Source organism: Camelina sativa, chromosome 17 (genome assembly GCF_030686135.1).
Source record: "Camelina sativa cultivar CO46 ecotype springtype chromosome 17, ASM3068613v1".
NCBI classification, from domain to species: domain Eukaryota; kingdom Viridiplantae; phylum Streptophyta; class Magnoliopsida; order Brassicales; family Brassicaceae; genus Camelina; species Camelina sativa.
The window spans coordinates 12259765-12282635 of record NC_141896.1 but is presented as its reverse complement, the minus strand read 5'-3'; the positions used below and the strand labels follow the sequence as shown (position 1 = coordinate 12282635).

The 22871-nt window shown below is 34.1% G+C and overlaps 1 protein-coding gene and 1 pseudogene across 1 annotated transcript; both read left to right on the top strand.

Annotated features, from left to right (window-relative positions):
• Window positions 1-2748: 2748 nt before the first annotated feature.
• On the top strand, window positions 2749-3534 carry LOC147923581 (uncharacterized). The gene has a single exon (XM_087496486.1). The coding sequence runs from the start codon at window positions 2749-2751 to the stop codon at window positions 3532-3534; it is 786 nt and encodes a 261-aa protein (XP_087352612.1).
• A 3967-nt stretch (window positions 3535-7501) lies between these two features.
• Window positions 7502-8479, top strand: LOC104757636 (uncharacterized; annotated as a pseudogene).
• The last annotated feature ends 14392 nt before the right edge of the window (window positions 8480-22871 follow it).

The following is a 22871-nucleotide window of genomic DNA, read 5'->3' as shown; positions in this document are numbered from 1 at the left end:
ATTGTTACATCTGAGATTTGACAAATAAAAAAGCCATATTTATCTTTTAATATTTTTTCTTTCTTACAAAGAGTAACGGACCCAATTCTATTTTTGCATTTGACAGAAAACATATTTGTTTGACAAATTATGTTTACTTAGCTTTAATGCTTTTTAAATTTTTTTTTTTTTAAATCTAAATCCGCACATCGTGCGGGTCCTAATCTATACTAACTATCTATAAAAGTAAATAGATACACCAACGTATCCAATGTGACATTTGGTGTAAAAGGTGTGACTCTGCGGTTGAGACTATTAATCATGTTTTCTTTGAATGTCCTAGCTCGTCAGAAAATTTTACATATGACTCGGTGTAATCGAATTTGGATTTTGTTTTCTAGAAGGTGCCTCTCAAAAGGGTGATCCTGGTCAACTTGTTCAATTACCATTAATTTTACGGGCAATCTAGAAAGCAATAAACAAAAAAGTTTTTCAAGGTTTAGAGATTGAGATAAATGATATAATTGTTAAGGCTTTGGGCGATAAGTTAACCTGGGAAGAGGTGCTCTCTTTTACGGCGGTCATGTCAGCTCCATCTCCATCTTTGCATGTCCATGTTTTTCACCTCATGTCTAAGATGGAGCTTCTCCCCCCTGCATTTGGAGTTAGAAGAGTTGTTGTGAGCCATAGAGCAAATAATAATGATTTTGTCTAAAACTGTTTAAATTTTATAATTTTCTTACAAAGGTTTTTTTTCTTTTAAAGATTTTAAATAAAATTAGGTTTTCTTTTCTCTATGTTACTTTTATATAAAATCTTTTTATGGTAGGTTTTGATTTTTTACATTTTTATTTTTAAAATTTTTAATAAATTTAGAATTGACACGTGTCAACATCTGAATGATACAATTAACACGTGTCACGATCTTGTTAATTAGTAATTTTGTCTACCTTTAATTGAAACTTTGAAATGGCTGTTTTTATAGAATGTTTGGCCCATCAATTGAGAAGGTTTTTGAGGCCCATTTCCTAAAAACCAAAAAATAACTCGACTACAGTTTTAAGAGAGTAGCAATGACATAAATATAAAAGAACTATTTACAACTTAAATCATCATTTGTACATCAATAAAAATGTCAATGTACATTATCTTTAACGATGATGTAACATCTCTTTAGACCGGGGATAAAACTGGATTATCCTATATAATATTCTAACTTAACAGTAGAAAAAAATGACTTAGATAATCAGGCCCGGCCCGCCGCATATTCCTATGATACAAACGTATTGGACCTCTAATTTTTTGAAATTTTTAGTAAAAAAGTTAGGCCCAACTAAATATTTATATTGCAAATATAAGCCTCATTTTTCAAAACATTTAAGATTTGGTCTCAAATTTTAATCTTTATCTATCTATTATTCCAAAAATAGGCCTCTATTTTATGAGCTCTTAAGATTTTGTTTTAACTTTTAAAATTTATCTTATAAAATCCATTAAAAAATGTTTACGTATTGGGCCTCATTTTTTGCTGGGCCGGCACTGCTTAGATTTGTCTAAATCTGAAGTTCTACGAGAATATATACTGAATTAGTGAGTTTTGTCGACAACTTATCAAACTAGTGAGTTAGATTGGTTATCATGGAACCTTACGTGTTAAGATTGAATTCAATTTTTTGATTCAGAAAGTTTTGAGTTTATTACAAGATTTGCCTAGAAACCAAGTGGCCAGTGATCTAAATCTTTAGTTGGTCAGGTCACTTTCTTTGTAAGTAAGCTTGTCTCTATAACTCGGAACTGTCTTTTTCTAAACACATACATTATACATATATGCTTTTATTTCTACACGTCAAATATTTTGATTCGTGGACTTCTCGAATCAATTTGGGTTTTTTTTTTCTTTTCCAGATTTTCAATCGACAAATATACTTTTTGAAATTTTAAATTCCAAGGTGGCTATCCAATTCTTTTCGATTTAATGCAAAATTAATTCAGTTCAACTAAATTATCCAATGATTAGAAAAACTAAGTTAAATTTTTGTTAGTAAAAGAACAAAATTATTCATAAATATAAGTTCTAACAAATTCTCTATTTATAATCAAAATATATGGTATATTTTTAATTTTTAACAGAAACTTTTGCATTGAAAAGACTACTGATACAAATTTGTTATATATATATATATATATATATATTTATTTCATAGATAGTTTGGTATGATTACACTGAAAAATAGTATTAAGTATTTTTCTTGTGATTTTTTAATCATAGTCAACTTTGTAAATATTTTCGCGATTAGCTATGTTTAGGGGCCTCATTGTAACCAAATTTTTTGCAAAAAATGTGGAGGCCCCATTGCTATGTTTCATTTCAATGGGCTCAAGTCCGGCTCTGCCTATATCTAAATCTGAAATTCTTCGATTATACTAAAACACGAAATATTTCATAAATTTTTGATATAAACAAAAACTCTGTTGGATAAGCTAAGTTAGAAGTCATCCTATTCCTAACTAAGTTGTATTTTATTAAGGAGATAAGGACGAGTTTGGTTTAGGAGTTATCTAAACAAAGGTTTTCCAATTAGGAATAGGATTGATGTTTTATATAAATAAGGATGTTGAGTTATGACATACCTTAAGAGAGTTTAGAGATTGAGAGCTTTAGTTTTTGAGTGATTTTTCTAAAGCTAATAAAGAAGAGTTGTTCTTTAAGGTTTAATCTCAAAGCTTGAAAACAATAATTGGTATCAGAGCTTCAGACGATTATCAAAGATGGGAGATCTTACCGTCTCAACCGTCACAACAAAAGAAGGAGGAGGATCTCCTTCTATCTCTTGTCCGATGCTAAACACAGTAAACTACACCGTATGGGCCATGAAGATGAAGATTGCGCTTAGGGTTCATAAGGTGTGGGAGGTTATAGAGCCAGAGTCAGCAACAGACGCCATCAGCGTAGACAAAAACAACATGGCGATTGCTTTGCTTGTCCAGTCCATACTTGAATCTCATACCTTGCAAGTCGGCGAACTTGACTCAGCAAAAAAGATGTGGGAAGAAATCAAGGCAACACATGTGGGGGCAGAAAGGGTGAAAGAGGCTCGGCTGCAGACTCTTATAGCCGAGTTTGATTGTCTACGTATGAAGGACACTGAGAAAATCGATGACTTTGTGGGAAGATTATCTGAAATCTCAGCTAAGACGGCTGCACTTGGAGAAAATCTTGAAGAATCAAGGATGGTGAAGAAGTTTTTAAAGTGTCTTCTAAGAGCAAAGTTCATACACATGGTCGCATCATTGGAGCAAGTATTGGATCTCAACACCACAAGCTTTGTGGACATTGTTGGACGCTTAAAAGCATATGAAGAACAAATCTCAGAGGAAGAAGAGACACAAGAAGACCAAACCAAGCTGCTTTATGCGAACATGGAGGGACAATCTAACTATCCAAACCGTGACTATAATGGAGAATACCGAAACAGAGGACGAGGTGGAAGATCCTTTTACAGAGGTAGAGGCCGTGGGTGTTTTGGCGGAGGTCAAGGCTCTGGCGGAGGTTGAGATTTGTCGAGAATAACATGTTTCCGGTGTGACAAGACCGGACACTTCGCTTTCAACTGCCAAGATCGATTGCTGAAGTTGCAAGAAACACATGAAGATGAGAAAAGTGAAACACAAGATGCTGACGAACTCATGTTGCACGAGATTGTTTTCTTGAATGAAGAGCGATGCATACCAAGCAAGTTTGAAACAAACTCAAGGGAAGAGAATATCTTGTACCTGGATAACGGAGCAAGTAATCACATGACTGGATACCGACGATACTTTGATTCGATTGACACATCTATCACTGGAAAGGTATGTTTTGGAGATGATTCCCAAATAGATATCAAAGGGAAAGGGTCCATAGCTTTCACTGATATGTATGGAGAGCCACGAGTTATGATAGACGTTTACTACATACCAAACCTGAAAAGCAACATTATAAGTCTCGGGCAAGCCACTGAAACAGGATGTGACATAAAGCTTAGAGGATGAATTTTGACTATGCACGATCAACATGGGAAACTACTCGCCAAAGTTGAACGGTCTTTAAACCGTCTCTACAAAGTTAGAATGGGGATCAGAGATACTACGATCAGAGATAATACAAACCTCCATGTCTCACAAAGAAGCAAGGCAAGTAGGTGGCATGCGAGATTGGGACACATAAACTCGACAACATTAAAGTCTATGTTTGATAAGAAGCTTGTTCAAGGTACTACGGATGTTAGTTTTGATAAAGAGATATGTGGTTCATGTTTACTCGGTAAACAAGCAAGACGAGTATTTCCACAAGAAAATTCACATCGGGCAAACAAGATATTAGAACTAGTTCATGGGGATCTTTTGTGGACCTATAACTCCAAGCACAGCTGCAGGAAACAGGTATATCTTTGTGCTTGTTGACGATCATACACGTTATATGTGGACAACTTTGCTAAAGGAAAAAGGATAGGCTTTTGGAAAATTGAAAAACTTTAAACGCCTAGTCGAGCAAGAATCAGGAGATCGCATACAGACTTTTAGGACTGACAGAGGGGGAGAATTTGTTTCTCATAAATTTAACACATTCTGTGAGAACTCAGGAATCAGGAGACATCTCACTGCTCCTTATACTCCTCAGCAAAACGGAGTGGTTGAGAGGCGAAATCGAACCTTGTTGGAGATGACCAGAAGTTGCTTGAAGCACATGCACTTGCCGAAATACATGTGGGGAGAGGCTATTCGACATTCAACCTATCTCTTGAATTGGATAGCTACAAGAGCTCTGCAAGACAAGACACCATACGAGATGTTTAGAAGCAATAGTCCGAACATTGGACATCTACGAGTATTTAGATGCATCGGATACGCCAAGGTAGATAAACCACACTTAAGGAAGCTTGACGACAGGTCAAGGATGCTTATTCACTTGGGAACCGAACCATGCTCGAAGGCGTATAGGATGTATGATTCGCAGAACCGCAAGATAGTGGTCAGTAGAGATGTGGTATTTGATGAAACAAAGGACTGCAACTGGAGTGGAGAAAGACTAGAGTCTGAGTCTGCAAATAATGGCAACTTCAATATAGATTTGGGAATCATGGGATTTATGATGAGATGCAGAATAATAAAGTCGTTGAAACAGAGCAAAAGATCGATAGAGAGGAGAACAGAGGAATTGAAAATAGAACAGAGGAGGTTAGGACAGAAACCGAAAATCATGTGTGTGAAGACACACAAATAGCTCTTCGTAGGTCTATGTGAACGACTTCGAGACCTAAATACCTTGAAGTTTATGTTCTATTCACACAAGAAGAATGCTTATAACTGGTGGAGAAGAAGGTGAAATATTACTCTTGCATCTAAATGAGGAGCCTAGGAACTTTGGTGAAGCAAGTGAGACCAAGGAGTGGATCATGGCTTGTGAGGATGAGATATTGTCTATTAACAAGAATCACACTTGGGATTTAGTTGAGCTACCTGCAGGAGTAAAACCAATAGGTTTAAAATGGGTGTTTAAACTCAAGAGGAATGTTGATGGCAGCATTAACAAACATAAGGCAAGGCTTGTTGATAAAGGATACGTACAACAACACATGATTGACTTTGAAGAAGTGTTTGCTCCTGTTGCTCGACTGGAGACCATCCGACTCCTTGTCAATCTTACAGCGTCCAACGGTTGGAAAGTGCATCATCTTCACGTTAAGACATCATTCCTTCACGGTGAACTAAAAGAAACGGTATATGTTGATCAACCAAAAGGGTTCGAAGCGAGAGGAAAATAGAATAAAGTCTACAAGCTGAACAAAGCTTTATATGGTCTAAGAAAGGCTCCAAGGGCGTGGACCAACAAGCTTAACCAGATTATTTGTGAGTTGAACTTTAAGAAGTGCTCTAAGGAACCATCGGTGTATCGAAAAGAAGTAGATGGTGATCGTCTTGTTGTGGTTGTGTATGTTGACGATTTGTTTGTTACAGGAACAAACAAAGAAATTATCAATTGGTTTAAGAGGGAGATGGCCACAAACTTTGATATGAGTGACTTGGGAAAGCTAACTTATTACTTGGGAATCGAAGTTTGTCAACATGAGGGAGGAATTACACTGAATCAGAGGCAATATGCTCTAAAGATTTTAGAGGAGGCAGGAATGAAAGACTGCAATCATGTATACATTCCAATGGAGACAAGATTAAAGCTTGACAAAGCTTTGAATGAATAAAGGATCGATGCCACTAGCTACAAGAAGAATGTTGGATGTCTGCGTTATCTACTACATATGAGGTCTGACTTATCATATTGTGTGGGTGTGTTAAGTCGCTATATGCAGGATCCTAGGGTGTCTCATGGAGCTGCTATGAAGAAGTGTTTGAGATATGTGAAGGGTACAGTCAATCTTGGTTTGACGTTTGGTCGTGTAGCTTCGAGGGTGCCACGGCTAGTAGGATATAGCGACAGCAGCCACAATGTCGATCCTGACGATGGCAAGAGCACTACAGGACACATATTTTACCTTGGCGAGAGCCCGATCACTTGGTGCTCTCAGAAGCAAGACACTGTCGCCCTGTCATCGTGTGAGGTAGAGTTTATGGCAGGAACAGAGGCAGCAAGACAAGCCATTTGGTTACAGGATTTGCTTGAAGAAGTTACTGGAGCTCCATGTGAGAAGGTTACCATTCGGATAGACAATAAATCAGCTATTGCACTAATGAAGAACCCAATCTTTCATGGTCGAAGTAAACACATCCATACTAGGTATCATTTTATCAGGGAATGTGTGGAGAATGGACAAGTGGAGGTGGTTCATGTCCCCGGAAGTGAACAGAAGGCGGATATATTAACCAAGGCACTTGGAAGAAATCAAAAAAATGAGGGATCTCATTGGCATGAGAGAGATTGCAGAAGAAGACTTCAAACTTAGGAGGGAGAATATTGGATAAGCTAACTTAGAAGTCATCCTATTCCTAACTAAGTTGTGTTTTATTAAGGAGATAAGGATGAGTTTGGTTTAGGAGTTATCTAAACAAAGGTGGTTTTCCAATTAGGAATATGATTGATGTTTTATATAAATAAAGATGTTGAATTGTGACATACTTTAAGAGAGTTTAGAAATTCAGAACTTTAGTTTTTGAGTGATTTTTCTAAAGCTAATAAAGAAGAGTTGTTCTTTAAAGTTTAATCTCAAAGCTTGAAAACAATAAACTCAATTTAGACTCGTTTCAAAAAATTTCGATTCAAATTCAATTTGGTTCGGTTTCTGATAATAATAAATCACCAGGGAGGAATTAAAGAGAAGTAATTTAATAATGTTAAGAAAAAAGTCATGCCACACGTGAATGAACTCAATGGTTCCAATAAATATTACTAAAAAAACGTAAATCAGTTATCCACAAAACGCAGCGTTTCACAAATCATTAGCTAGCTGCCTAAAGAAATGATTCGGCGACACTTGTAAGTTAAAATAAACCATAATAAAAAGATTAGTGAAAGTAAAAATGAGTTAAATCAACCAAAAACGCCGTAACAATTAAAAACGCAGAAGCCTTTATAAAAGCTCTTCGTCTTTGGAACTCTCTCTTCCACTTCTTTCTACGAAAAAAACTCCGAGAGAGAGAAAAAGAAAGCAAGAAAATAATATTTCAGACCATGGACGAAGATGGTTTCTCGCAATGTCCTAAGCACTTTTCGAAACGCGGTTATTTTAATGGCGGAGGCGTTTGTCCGTTTTGTCTCCACGAACGTCTCTCTTCTCTTTGTCAAGATTGTGCTCAAGACCTCCCTTGTTCGTGTAGCTCACGCGCCGCCGTGTCTTTTTCTCCGTCGTCTTCTTCTTCTTCCTCCTCGTTCTGTCTCTACGCTGGAGACGTCAGTTTTAACTTCTCCTCCTCCGGGGTCGGTTCGGTAGGACGAGTGGCGAGTTTGATTGAATGCGAACCGGCGTTTAGGAGGTCGAAATCGATGGCGGTTCCGATTATACCGGATTCGGTTATTGATTCCGGTTTGGATCGTGGGAGGAGTAAGAAGACGTCGTCGTTTTGGAGGATTTTATTGGGAAACAGAGGAGATACAACTAAACCGGCGGTTATGAGAAAATCAAGATCCGTTGCCGTCGCCGGAGAATCGGGATTTTCGCCGGCGATGACGACGGGAAAGGTAAAGGTTGGAATTTTCCGAGTCCGATTAAGGTTTTCCGGCAATCGAGAGTCTCGAAGATGATATTTCAACAACGTTCTCCATTGTATAGAGGTTGAGAAGTGTTTTTTTTTTTTTTTTTTTTTTTTTTTTTTTGGTTTTGCAAATTGTTTAGTTTGATCATTTTACTTTTATGTTTTTAAAGCTCTTGTATTAAAAACAAAGGGGGAAAACAAAATTAGTTTCTTGAAAATTCTTTTAAATTTGTCAATTGGCTATGATTGTTGTTTATATAAGTTGTAATATAGATATATGTGATTTGGCAAAGTTTTATTGATTTATGTTTAGTCATTCTTTGATTATTTCTACAATTACAACACTAAAAATTAAAAAAAAAAAATTTTAAAAAAAAAACTTATACTATATGCTTTGAGTTTACAAGAAATTTTGGCGTTTGATAGTGCAACTGCAACCCTACTAAAGAGGCTGAAAACTAACCCGTAATATAATTTTCTTATTAGCTTTGAATTAAAATATGCAAATTGGGTCACTTTCTGACTGCAAAAGCTTGGAAATATTATAGTTTTAGAATAAAGTAGATTATCGTCGGATATTGTGCATGGTATTCAGGAACTAGGAGCATGTTTGGGAATTTTGTTTGTTTTTATTTTTTTAAGAGAATTTAATTAAAATTAAATTAAGAGATTATGGAGATATTCATAATGTTTGATTTGAGGGAGATTTTGACAGAGGGTTGAAGCATATCTATGTTGATAGCTTGTCAACATTAGTTGTTAAAAAGATTGGGTTAAAAGGGGATTTTGATTTGAAGCAAAAGTGATTTGGCCAGCTAAAGTATCTAATCTTATGATTGACTATTAATTAATAAAATTCATTTACTGAAGTTTTCTGACCTTTTCTTTTAGTTACTTCACGTCATGTAATTTTTGGTTGTACACTATAATTTTTGGGTTTCTTTTTTTTTTTTTTTTTTTCAGTAGAGAAAGTTTTTTTAAAAATATTAGCGCTACAACAATCTTATTTTTTTTATTAACCACAGTACCTTTCTAATATTCTCTATTTCATAAAAAGTTTCATTTTAACATATTTCCTACATATTAGAAAACTTAAACTACACATGTATGTTTCTATTAATTAAGGATTAATAACCTACAAAATGAATTTCAGGTTGAAGGTTTAAAAAACTTAGCGTCAATAACATAGTAAAAACATAGAATGACACATCTCTTGAATGATACTAGTTGTGAATATTTTTAATTAGTTGGAATTAACTTATCAATTTATGAAAGTAATTGTACAATTCGTCACTTATAAATGATTAAAGTATAAAAATATTATATTAGTTTTATTATAATTTGTTTATATAACTATATTTCATTATAAAAAAGGTATAATGGTGAGTAGGCTATATAATTTTCAGTTTGATCCTTTCTAAACTCTGTAAACTAGTTGAACTAGTTTATATATTTATATAATTTTATATGATATTTAAAAGAAATGAGATTTTTATATGCGTCTTATACGAGTCAAACATCTAGGTATCTAATAGATCTAATTAACCAAAAGTAAGTTAAATAGCAAAAGATAAGCACATGTGTTGGAGTCACAAAGATGATGTCCCAATTTAACTTGAATTTTATTAACAATTGTTATGTTATCTTTGAAGCTAGAATACAAAACAAACATGGGATTCTTTTTTTTTCTTTGTAGAATATACATTCATTTTTTAAATCCAATATTTTTATGATTGTATATGATTACGCATCCGTTGTGCTAGATCAAAATATGTTATGCTATGCATGCATACATTGCATGTACATCATACGACGAGAACTGCGTCGGTTCACCAACCACCAATCAGATCAGTTTTGGCCTATCCGAAAATTTGTATAAAGAGACAATCATTTGTTTCTTTGTTTCTTGGCAACACACAATTTCTTTTATAAATTATACAAACACTATCTTGTAAGATGTTGAATTTGAGCCATTAAAAACATTATTGGACAAAAACGCATCTCGTCAGATAGTTGATATAACAAGTTTTCTACAAATTATATGAGTTCGATCGCGCGATTCATGTAATGCAAATGTTTTACAATGTGTGGTGATTGGTGCATGATGTGTTAATTGACTTTTGCATGTATTTGTAACTAGTAGTACTTCATACTCTTAAGTTGACCAAATAATATAGTCTCCCATCAAGTTTACTACGAAAATTTTATATGAATAATCTAAATTGGACTATTGGTTGACAATAAACAATGATACTTGAAAATATGAACTTAAATGACTAGCTAAATCAAATGCGCCGATTTTTAAACACTCAATTGATTAACTAAACCCGCCGATTGATACGTTAGATTCGTTGAACTTCATTATTTATTAGCGTTAATTACATACTATACTAAAACATATATAAATTTTACTTAATCAAATCTATCCAGAGATTCTATATATCTTTATCATAATAATTTAAGTGAAAATGTAAGAGTGGTGGAAATGTTTTAAAATTATTCGTAATTTCTTGATCGAATCTTATGTGAGCAGTATGGGAGATATTGGTTCACATGGAAAATAAAACGACAGCTGATTAAGCTCACACATCTCAAACAAAATAAAAAGAATTAAAAGAACATGTCACTAACAATTATTATCAAACTAACATGTCCCTAACAATTATTATCTAGACTACTCATAACATTTTATATCAGTATATCTACTAAGATTTCATTTTTTTTTTCCAACCTATTTTGTATATATTGGTCAACTAACTGTTTTTATTGCATAAAAAAAAACTAGTTCTTTTTTACAAAAAAAAAAAAAAACTAGTTCTATCATTGTTTGGAACAATTTTGAGGATATATAAAACAGTTCAGTTAAGAAGTGTTGTTCTTAAGAGATGTCGCCAGTGTTGAATTCATGGTGACCAGACATAAGTGGGTCAGCCGTTGTACAGTGAAATTTTCTATCATTTAAACCACAAATGAACAATGCGATTGACTAAGATGCCGAATACATGAGAGGAATATGATAGTGGTGAATCGTGATCAATATGCTAAGAAGCTTCTGATTATCTCTCTCTCTCTTTTTTCTTTTTTTTCTTGAAAATTTCGCTAATTGCAGATTAGATGTCACTACTGTGCAGTGTTTCCTATAACTAAAGAAAACCAAGACTATATTTTCATGTTTTTTTCTCCTTTCATGTTCACTTATTGCTTGTCCAATTTTCTAGGAACACTAAGGTTCCTTCTTTCCTTTATGAATAGAAAAAATAGTGATAACCTGTCCGGCAATACTTCCGTGTGTTTTGTTTGAATGCTTTGACTGAGACCTCTATAACAGAAAAGAGTAGCTAGGTATGCATAAAATTTAAACTCGGTTAGTTATGATAAAATATATATAGTTAAACTATAGTGTAAGATGGAGTATGTAAAGTTTAAATCCGGTTTAAAAAAAAATTCAAATATTATCAAATATACGTTTTTTATTCTCACGTATTTACGCGGATCTTAACCTAATCAAGTTCATAATTTGTTACTTATCGACTGTTCCTACATAACATAGATCATCATTTAGTATACTAATTAAGTGGCCAAGATAATTTGCAAGTGTGATGACAATATACAACTTTTATCAGTCTTATATACTAGTATATATACAGCCACCGTAACCAAAGTGTAACGGCTAATGTTATTTCCGTAGCCGAACTCTTGTTATATTTATTGTAGTTGTTTGCTATAACAAAGACTATATAGTATTAGTAGATATTTAGAATGGTTGGTGAATCCTAGGCTGACACGTGTTACACCCCGGACAGATTTTGGAGTTAACCAAAGGATCACGGAAATGCATGCATTATCCAATTTCACATTACAGCGTTTAATTATAGTACTGTTTAGGTACTGGTCCACTATATATACATACTACACAACGAATCATTCTCGTTTAAAGCAAATAAGCAATACAGAAACTATTCGTAGATACAATGTCTATCAATTAAAGATACACATATATATATATATATATATATATATATATATTTGAAAATCTCTATGTTACGTACTTATTATTTCGAGCAAAAAGAATATGTTAGATTCGTGGTGATTGAAACAAACACATCATGGTTCGAGGGACCATATATCTTAACCAATAAACTTATTTTCTTATAAAAATGAATAATAGCAAAAAGAAAAAGAGAAAATTATATTTACAAGTTTACTACTACTAGTATACTAATACTGAATATATAAAACAAACATGGATATATTATTGTTATAAAAAGAAAAAAACAAACTTTAATTCATGAATCTAAAAACGAAAACTAGAAATATTGCAAAACCAACAAGCTTAATTATATTTAGACAAAAATAATCTAATTTAGTTTTCTAGTAGTTTCCTTCATTAATATGTATATAAAACTCAATTATTGAGGAAAGAAAAAAAATCTTAATATGATTAGTTTTGATTTAAGAAGAAAAATCGAGGGGGAGGCAATAGCATGTGCATGGACGCCCTTTAGAACAAGTGATCGACCTCTTCTTTCCTTTGGTCTTCACTTTATGAATTATCAACTTTATCTTCTTTGTCTTTTTTCTAAAGTTGAATCTTAATATCTTTATTTTTCTAAATTGTTTTGTAGTAACTATGTATTTTGTTACATTTTCTTAATCATCATAATTAACGCTCAGCCAAAGTAATATACCGGCCACAAAACGTAGTACTTATTGTTCATGAACTTGTCCATTAGTCATTTGTTCGTATCACAGATAATCTAATCTTTTTTTTTTTTTTTTTTTGTGGAAACACAAACTATCTAATCTAAGTTATCGCTTTTTTGGATATTTTTTGTGACTCGGTTATAGATCTAAAAGAGGGATTGGAAGACATAGTTGGAATGATATAATGAATAAACGTTGTGACAAGTTTTAGAAATTGTTATTTTCTCCCAAATTATTTATCTTTAACCGTGTTTTCTGAATATCAGATCTAGGATCCAAATCCTAACATGCAGTTCTATGAAACGGATACAAGTTGTCTTCTCATTGTAGCACAAAATGCGAATAATGTGGAATTCAACTTAGAAAAACTTATTTCTTTTCAGACCGAGATAACTCTACTTAAAAAAATAATAATAATAGGGGAAACAAACAGAGGCGACAAAGAGTGGCACACGAATGCCCTTACCTTTTCCTTATCAACATTCTTGCTACTTCTGTTTTCTTCAAAAGAAACCCATCACGATAATTTTGTCATTTTTCACTTGTATATATTAAACTAAATACGAGTTTTATATAAATAATTAGATGAGAACCCATCCGATGTGTGGATTTAAAGTTTTATAAATTATATTAAAGTTTGTTGTACACTATTTATAAATTTTATTTTTGTTATAATACACTGATTTATATCCATTTACAAATCTTTTATGTATGCTATATTAAAAATATATTTTTTATACACCTAAATATATTCTATGTTACAAATATATTCACCCACCTAGAAAATGTTTGTATGAACGCATTAAGCCAACTATTTTACTTTCACTTATGCACAATATTTTATTACAAAAATTGTTGGCTCAAAAAAAGTTTTGAAGAAAAAATATATTACATAATATGCTAATCAATGATGTATCATCACAATAGTGTATGACCACCATGGAGAAAACTTCTGCTCCGCTTTCATCTTTTATGGAGAGAACCTTGCATCCAACCTCCTCCACTATGGAGAGAACCTTAGCTCCACCTTCCTCACTTGGAGAGATAACCTTACGTCAAACCTCCTCCAGCTTCATTCCTTGGGGTGATAATCTTGTGTCCGACCTTCTACACCATAGAGAGAACCTCGGCTCTGCCCTCCTGTGTGGAGAGAACATGTCCACGTCTTTTTACTATTTCAAAATGGCTTGCTCCGACAACCATTGAAAGTAAAAACCTTTTTTCTGACGTCACAAAATTTTTTTGATAGTAACTAATATTAAATTTCCCAATGTATTTGTGGAAGTGCTTTGACACACAATGATGTAGCTTCTGTCTCTGTAACGCCTCAACCGCCACCTTGTTTAGTGAGCCCATGTCCACTCTCAGTCTATGGGCTCACCTATCTAAGTGCGCCCTACATCTTTTCCTGGCTCGTGGACCCCACCATATTTGATAGCCGGTTTGTTACGTTTGTGAGACTTTAAAAACTTGTTTACCAATCCTATAAATCAACAAATGATATTTTCCTGTGTTTTTTCTTCACTCGCAGAGTTCCGACAATCACTTCCAAGAAGGTCACCCATCGTGAAATTCTTGGAGAACCCTTGACCGAAAAAGTAAGTGCATTTTAGTGACATATGTAGCAAAAAAACAATTATTTTAAAACTTTCCGCAAACCAGGGTGTCACAGTCTTTGAGCTCCTATGGATCTATCAACAATGATTTAGATTTTTCTAATCTATCTATCTATTTTTGTTGTAAGCTTGTGTGTGATTAGTCTATTTTATCCATCCATTATGTTGATGAGCTTCTATTGAATGAATAATGGTAACAATTATGTTTGCAAAATAAAGAAGGGTTTATGACCAACCAATCAAGGTTGAGAAATTAGAAGAAGATTAATTTGACATATTTAAAGAAACAATAGAAAATTATAAGCACGGTAATATAAATCCCAAATAATTCAAAGATAAAAATATAAATTAAATAAAATAATCTAAAAATACTACAGTAAATTTTAAAATACAGTATTAAGAAAAGTTGACACATATAATAATTTTTTTTTTGGTCAGCATATTTAACCTTACCTATTCCCAACTGAAAAAAAAAGTAGGAGAAAATTTTGGTCTAAAAAAAGAAAAAAAATTTACCTTCCTATTAAAAGAAACTTTCAACTAAACAAAGTTGAAAGCAATGTTTTTGAATAACTTAAAATTAAAAATAATTAAATAATATTATAATTTTGAATTTTATGAAATATAGATATCTTTTTTTCTTTCATAAAAGGGGCTGCGCGGACGCAAATTCCCTCTGCCATAAATAATGACGCAGGCTATAATTATTAAAAAAAACTTTTTTATTTTTTTAATAAATTCTGTAGTTTTTGATAATTATCTTTTTACATTATTAATATTTTTAAAAACAAAATATCTTATTTTTGTTTTAATCAAATTTCCTTTATTAAATATTAACTTTTACACATGTCAAAATCTGAGATTGATAATTTAACACATGTTAAAATTTTGTTAATGACTAATTTTCAAAACCCAATTTTATATAATAAGATAACTATACACTATAAATGGCGTGGATGTAAGGACGTTTAGAAGATCTTCTGTAAAATAGTGACCATGCATAAGCGAGTTTTGATTTAGAAATAGATCATAATGATGGATCTATCTGTCTTATAATTTTACTTTATGCACTGTGATCCTGACGTGTTTTGACTTTTACTTGTGAAAACTTGGGTTTTTGAGATAATTGGAAAGCAAAATATAACGGAAACGAAGATTTGTATATAGTTTTGATTTGAGTTGAAGTTAAGTTTTAATCAAAAATATCAGTATTGACCAGAAGAAGTGAGAACATGTAGTTGAATAACGTGTACTAGTTTTATTGTTATGTCACCACTTAAGTGTAAATTCGCAAAAAAAAAAAATTAACTCAACAAGAAATCTTTAATTTGAATAATGTTATAAGTTCTTATATAAACTAACCCAACAAAAATCGTTTTAAGACTTCTTTCAATATTAATCAATTTTCTTAACACAAAAAAAAAATGTTCCAAAATACCCAAATAATAGAATGGACCAATAATTGTTTACATATATATATATATATATTCCTTGTACACCATTGTTTAAATCCCATTACCCATTGATCATAACATATTGGGCCTGAATGCATGCATATATTTTCCTCTATAACCCATCTTCAAAGCGATCCGAAATTGGAAGAGGCGCTTCCGATGCCAAATCATTCGTTTACGTTTCATCATCATCGTCAGCAAAGAGATACAATTCAGAGCAGAATGAGTATATATGTTTTGTTCTCGAGAAAGCACACAGTTATAACGATACGGGCATTAGCTATGCCTAACACTTTTCCTTCATCACTCCAGAACCAAATCTGCTCGTTGTAAGTGTAAGGTAAGCAAAAAAAACATTATATACTACAAAGTCTTGCTGTCTTCTTTTTTGACTTGCAAGCCAACCGCATCCTAGAAGAGACCGTTTAACTGAATCTCTTCAAGTTGCAATCATTCATGACGCCCAAAGCAGTGAGCGTTCTCGTACTAACTCTCTTCGAAAAAGGGAAGCTCGCAAGTTACAAACCCTAAAACTGTTTTTGTTTATTTATTGTCACAAATCCTAAGCAAGTTTGTAGTAATAAGATGATTTAAAAAAGAGAGAGAGAGAGAGAGAGAGAGAGAGAGAGAGAGAGAGAGAGAGAGAGAGAGAGAGAGAGAGAGAGAGAGATAAATAAGTGAATTTTGACCTACAATCTTGATAAATTTGAGAAATCAGACTTGTATACTTTGTATTTGTGTGGCATACGGTACTTTATTTCACCTCTTGATGATGCTTCTTATTCGACACCAAATCTAATGGGCTTGGCCTTAATTACGTAGTTTGGGACATAATGAAAACGAATAGAGAAATGTATATCATGAGGCCCAATAAACGTCTATTTGATAATCAAAATCAAAATGGCTGAGGTACAAAGATGATACAAGCTTTGTATATCTTCCAGCTAATAATTTATAGAAACTTTTTAATCTATTTTCGTTTTGGTTGGACCACAGAAAAATTTTCAACTCCAAGTAGATATATATTTATATATATATATACTCAAAAATGTAGAAAGTTTTAAAGAGACAAACAAGATGTTCTTTAAAAAACGTGTCTCATTAAATTCATGAAATTGTTCCCTATCATACTGTCTAGCCTACGATCAACTCTACATGTATTTTACAAACACATCTTATCCATAACATATAAACATAATGTTTTAATAAGATTTGATTTACTGTTCTTCTTTTGACACCATTGATTTTAGTATTGTTCGTTTCCACTAGATATTTCTCTATACAGAAGTGTCAACGTAGGAAGGAGTGGACACCTACCACAAAAGGGTCACACGTAAAAATGGCCAATCTTTCTGACACAACCATATGTGGATGACAATTTCATCACGTGTATTAATAAGTTTTGTAATATATTGTCAAAAATAAAATAAAAATCCATTAAATAGCACTGTTAAGACATTATCATATTAAAGCCTGAGAATTGGTATGGTAGGGTATAAGATTTGTGTGGAAACAATTAAAACGAGTCTCTTCTCTTTTTACCAAAACCGGGACCAACATTTTTAGTCTTATAGGTTTTGTGAATTGGTTGGTACGTAGGTAGCACTGTTTATATGTTAATCATATAAATCTAGTTTTTGAAATTGCTAATACCGGTTTATAACCGGTAGAGGTTGTTGGTTAGTCGATTCTTGATTTCATACACTGAGTTAATCCACAAAAATAATAGATTGGTTCGACGATTACTTATTTGGTTTAATAAATAATGATACCAAAAAATCATTATATTTAGCAAATTTATCGGTTAATTAATTTCTTCAAACTTTATTTTTGTCGGCAATCTCTGTATTAACGAAAAAACAATTTAAAGAAGAAAACATATGAAAGACGGGAGGACAATTCTTATACAGAAAGGACACTCCCGTAAAAGGAAAAATCTTTAAAACTTTGTTATATATATATATATATATATTGTTGTGTCATATTTAAATATATATATTTACACGTATAAAGAAACGAACTATATATATTTATGTATATGAATTATTAGATTTCTTTGGAAAAGCTGTACAACAGAATTGTTGGGTAGGAAGATAAAATGATAAACTAAGGCAAACATCTCAATATATTAAAAGGAGATAACATATTTGGCAAATATAGAACATGAAAAAATCTTGACTAGCTGACGACGAAACCAGGAAATGGACATATCTCTAGGAAAAAGGTGTTATGGTAACTAGTGGTCACAAGATTGTTTTTTTTTTTTTTTTTTTCTTATCTTTATAGACCATTGACAGAAAATTTTAGTGTGCAATTTGTAATATTTCTATTACAAAATATAAATGGTAGGAAAATAGTGATAATTATATATGTATATAGTCAGGCTGTATATAGTCATTTGTATATTTTGGGTCAGAACTAATCTTCCGGACGGTCGAAATTATTGTTCGGGGAAATTTTTATGTTTTAGAAATAGTCAATGATTTTTGCTTTTGTCATATAGTCAATGAATATTGAAGAGTAAAGACACATAGAGGGTGAACCTACTACGTCTATTAATATTCGAGTAGGGATACTTGTTAAAAATGCCACTTTTTAAAAAAATATTTTGGATATACCATTTTTCGAAAAGTTTACAGATTTTACCACTTTTGAGAAGGAAAAAAATACGTATTTTCGGTTTTTTTTCAAAATACAATACATACTTAATACCAAATACTAAACCCTAAGAACAAATAGAACCGACTAAACCCAAACATAACAAATAAAACACATGTTTAATCAAATTTTTGTAACCTAAAAAGTGGTAAAAACCACAAACTATTCAAAAAGTGGTAAAATCCACAATAACCACTCCAAAAAATGGTTTTCTCATAATTGATTCTATTCGAGTATCCATATGGTGAGAATTAGGATATCTTAAGAAAAATGGTTAGAACATAAGTAGTTCTGACCCAAAATATACCTTTTAGGTTCTAAAAAGGCTATTTCAGCTGGGTCTGTTTCTGCTTGCTCCGGACCTCCTGTTGGGTCTGCTCAAATCTCTCCTGAAAACGTTCCACCCCCGGAAACCTTACCACCGCCTGAAAGTTCACCGTCTCTATCCCCTTCTCCCACCCCCATGAATTGCACCTTTCCCTCCCGTACTCCCTCAGAGCTTGTCATATCTAACCCTTTTTGCTGTGCTTTCCCTACATCTAATCCTCCTACCTTAACCTCTAACTCTCTTCCAGTAACTCAACCTGTGTCGCTACCTTCAAATATCATACCTCAACTTACAAATTCATTAACCTCTATCCTTCCTCCCATAACTCAACCAGTGCTTCAACCTTCAACTACCATACCTAAGCATACAAACACTTTACCTCCATCTTCTTCAACCTCGTCCCTTCCACCTTCTGGGAAGAATCTCCTGTCCAAGGGAGAGACTTCTCACCTAGCCTAACCCTTCCTATCTCATCCTGATGTATATAAAACCCTTTTTTTGGAACGTCCGAGGACTTAATGACCTGGATAAGCATCGGCCTTTTGCATCCTGGCTTGCTTTTCATAAGCCTTCTTTTGGTGCTATTTTAGAAACCCATATAAAGGAACCAAATCTGAATCGTATTATGAACCTTACCTGTCCCGGTTGGCAATTTACATCCAATCATGCAGAAGATGATAGTGGGCGCATAGTGATCATCTGGAAATCGCCAGTTGCAATTTCAGTCCTGTACCAATCAAGATATACGATAACTAGTGAAATAACAATCCAAGGAGGCCACAGGTTCTTTTTTACTGCATTCTATGCTCCTAACATGAGTGAAGTACGCAATGACCTGTGGTGTGACCTCATCGGGCTTCATCAAAGATTTCACTTTGATACTGTTCCTTGGATGGTATGTGAGGAGCTCAATGATACTGGGATTTTTGTGTCTCCTAGTAGGTTCAATTAACCTTATGCGTTGTAATACTTAAGGTGTCAATCCAGTTGGGAAAGTTTACTATCACTCAAAATGCAATCAAGATGTCACAAGTTAAGCCAATTCAAAAAGTGTTTTTATCTAACAGTCCTAGAATGATCAAAATGCGAAACGGAAGTGAGTCACATAACTAGAAACAAGAATGCATGACAAGAAGCGAAAGTGAATAAAAACGCAAACTATTCTAAGCATGAACAAACGAAACAGTTCCAGGAATGTAATAAAAATCAGAAAGAAAGAAGTCCTGAGAATGGGGTAATTGATGTCGGTGGAGTATCCTAGTCTAAGGAGTGTTTAACATACCACAAGCAAGGTATCCCTAAACAATGAACATCACAACTTAGCTAATCCAATCTCTTGGCAAAAGCTACTCAGACTCAACCACTTCCATATCTAGCTCTCGCTAGAGAAACGTGGTTGAGCAGGCATGACAAACAAGTTCATTCATGTCAACAAACATCCTAGACAACTAATCTCTTAGGCTAGGAACGTAAGTCTCTGGCACTAGTTGGTCAGACATTTCATCAAACACCTTTCGGGTGTGGAAATGTCTCAAACCTAGTTCCAATTGATCAGAGAGAACTAGCAATTCTAACTCTAGTCCAGAAGGGAATCATACAAATCAAGCTTAAACACCCTACATCCTAAGATCCTCCACCTAATCTATCCCATCCTCAAGAACTAACACACTACTCAGATCCGAAAATCATAGTCAAGGATGCAAAAACAGAAATCATTGAAACAAGCATTATTAGGTAGATAAAAATAAGATAAACAACTTTGTAGGAAGAATCAAATGCAAAATCTCAATAATCTCAAAGATATCGGAATACAAGTCTGAGAACGTTTTTTGGAGGCTAGGTTCAAAAACCTTCTGGGAACAAAAACGAGATAAAAGATAAGATGTCTCTGCAAAGACTTAACAAAATGTATATATAGTAGTCCAACAGGGAAAGCCCTAAAACTTAAAACGACAAGGTAAAGCGTCGGTTCGGTAATCTCCTGAAGCGTGTGAAACCAAACGTCCTTCTTCCCGACATGATCGAGTCCGTGTGCGTCGAATGGAATGCAATGTCATCATGGCTCGGACGGAAGGCTGAGGAGCATGGCTCGATCAAACAAGCTGGAGTGTGTGGCGGGGAAGCATGGCTCGAGCGTGGTGTATACGCATCCACTAAAACGATGATAACTCTTGAACCACACCTCCGATTGACTTGAAATAAACGGCGTGGAAAAGGTAACTCAATTCCCTACAACTTTGATGAAGACATCGAAAGCTAAATCCCACTCGAGTGCGATGGCTCGAACGGATGGCTCGGACGGAACGGAGATGGTGATAATGGCTCGGCGAAACGGAGATGGTGACAATGGCTCGGACGAGACGGAGATGGTGACAATGGCTCGGACGAAACGGAGATGGTGACAATGGCTCGGACGAGATGGAGATGGTGACAATGGCTCGGACGAAACGGAGATGGTGACAATGGCTCGGACGAGAATGGCTTCCAACGTCTCCTAAATACCTGAAATACTCCAAAATGCACAATATATGCAAGGATGATGCAAGAACTACCTAGACGTGCAAAGTGTATAGAAAAAACTAGAAAACGATGCAAACCAATAAGTTATCCTAGCTAAATGCATGATAAAAATAGGCTAAGGAGAGACAAAATATAGACATATCAACTCCCCCAAACTTACTCTTTGCTTGCCCTCAAGCAAACAATCAAGAATAGAGTATGGAGAAGAGGTGTGAAGATGGGGTCTCAGAACCTAAAACATGCTAAATAAAATAGTTAGAATCAAGGTCCTTGTTTTTAGTTCTATGATGCATGGTGAAGGAACTCTATATTTTTTTCTACACATGCAATCCTATCAATCATTCCCTTTAACATTCATTAACAGAGAACCGTGAATCAAGCTAAGCAATGTCGTTGAACTCATTTGGCTAGGGTGAAAGGTTAGAGACTTAGATGGTCTCCTTCTCGAGTGGTTTCATCAATACAGGACAAGGTTCTCTCACGAAAATGAGTTGAGCTTAAGAGAAGGCTAAAGGTTGAAACCAACTGATACATACAAGAGCAGCGCCCTGTCTACCCAAAGAACGTTCCAAACCGAAGTTGGTTCTACCCTTCATCACAAACATTGTCTCAAACCCAATCTTTCATTCTTTACACTTGGTCTTAGGAGGAGTTCACTTCTTATCATTCTAGCGGATTGGGAAATCTTTATTATCAGTAAAGTTCTTTTTCTTTTCTTCTAAGGAATCTAGACATCTTAAACATTTTACTTTCTTTTTTTGTCTAATCTTTTCGTTTTATGCCCAGAACCAATAACTCATTATTTTGCTCAACCCAAATCCTTTACTAGACTTGTAAACCTTGAAAACACATCCCCCTCCTAAAGATTTTCTACCCTTTACTTTCTTTTTACACTTCACTCTTCTGCACAAATCCATACCCAATACCCAAAATTCGAGTTCTCACCTAGTCCTACTAGTCCGGATAACGCGAACTAGAACTACACAGGATCCTACTCTTGTCGGTTAGAACCTAACACTTTCTAACAAGCTCAACTCGGAAAAAGGCCTGACACTCAAGAATACAATTGGCTTGAAAGAACGGTTGGTTAAGGGTGCGGAGAACTGTTCCAAAGATGGGAATCAGCTACTTGGATTGACAAGGGTGGTAAAAATGTGAAAGACAATCCAAGTATGTATATGGTATCCATGAGTTCAACTTCAATGCATAACAGGATAATTGCAAGTCAGGAATAGGTTCAAGTAGATAGGGAATGATATCAATCCAAAACATGCTTCAATCTTAAATTTTCAAGTTCAATCAACAAGCATCAAAGAACTAAGAACAAGGGCCTTGATCCTATCCTATTGAATCCAACATGCTAACAAGGTTACAATCATCATCAACCCCTATGCTAAATGCAACAACCCTATATGAATAAACCTAGAC

Excerpts from the sequence above, each read along its gene's own strand:
- LOC147923581 (XM_087496486.1), top strand. The coding sequence starts at position 2,749 with ATGGGAGATCTTACCGTCTCAACCGTCACAACAAAAGAAGGAGGAGGA.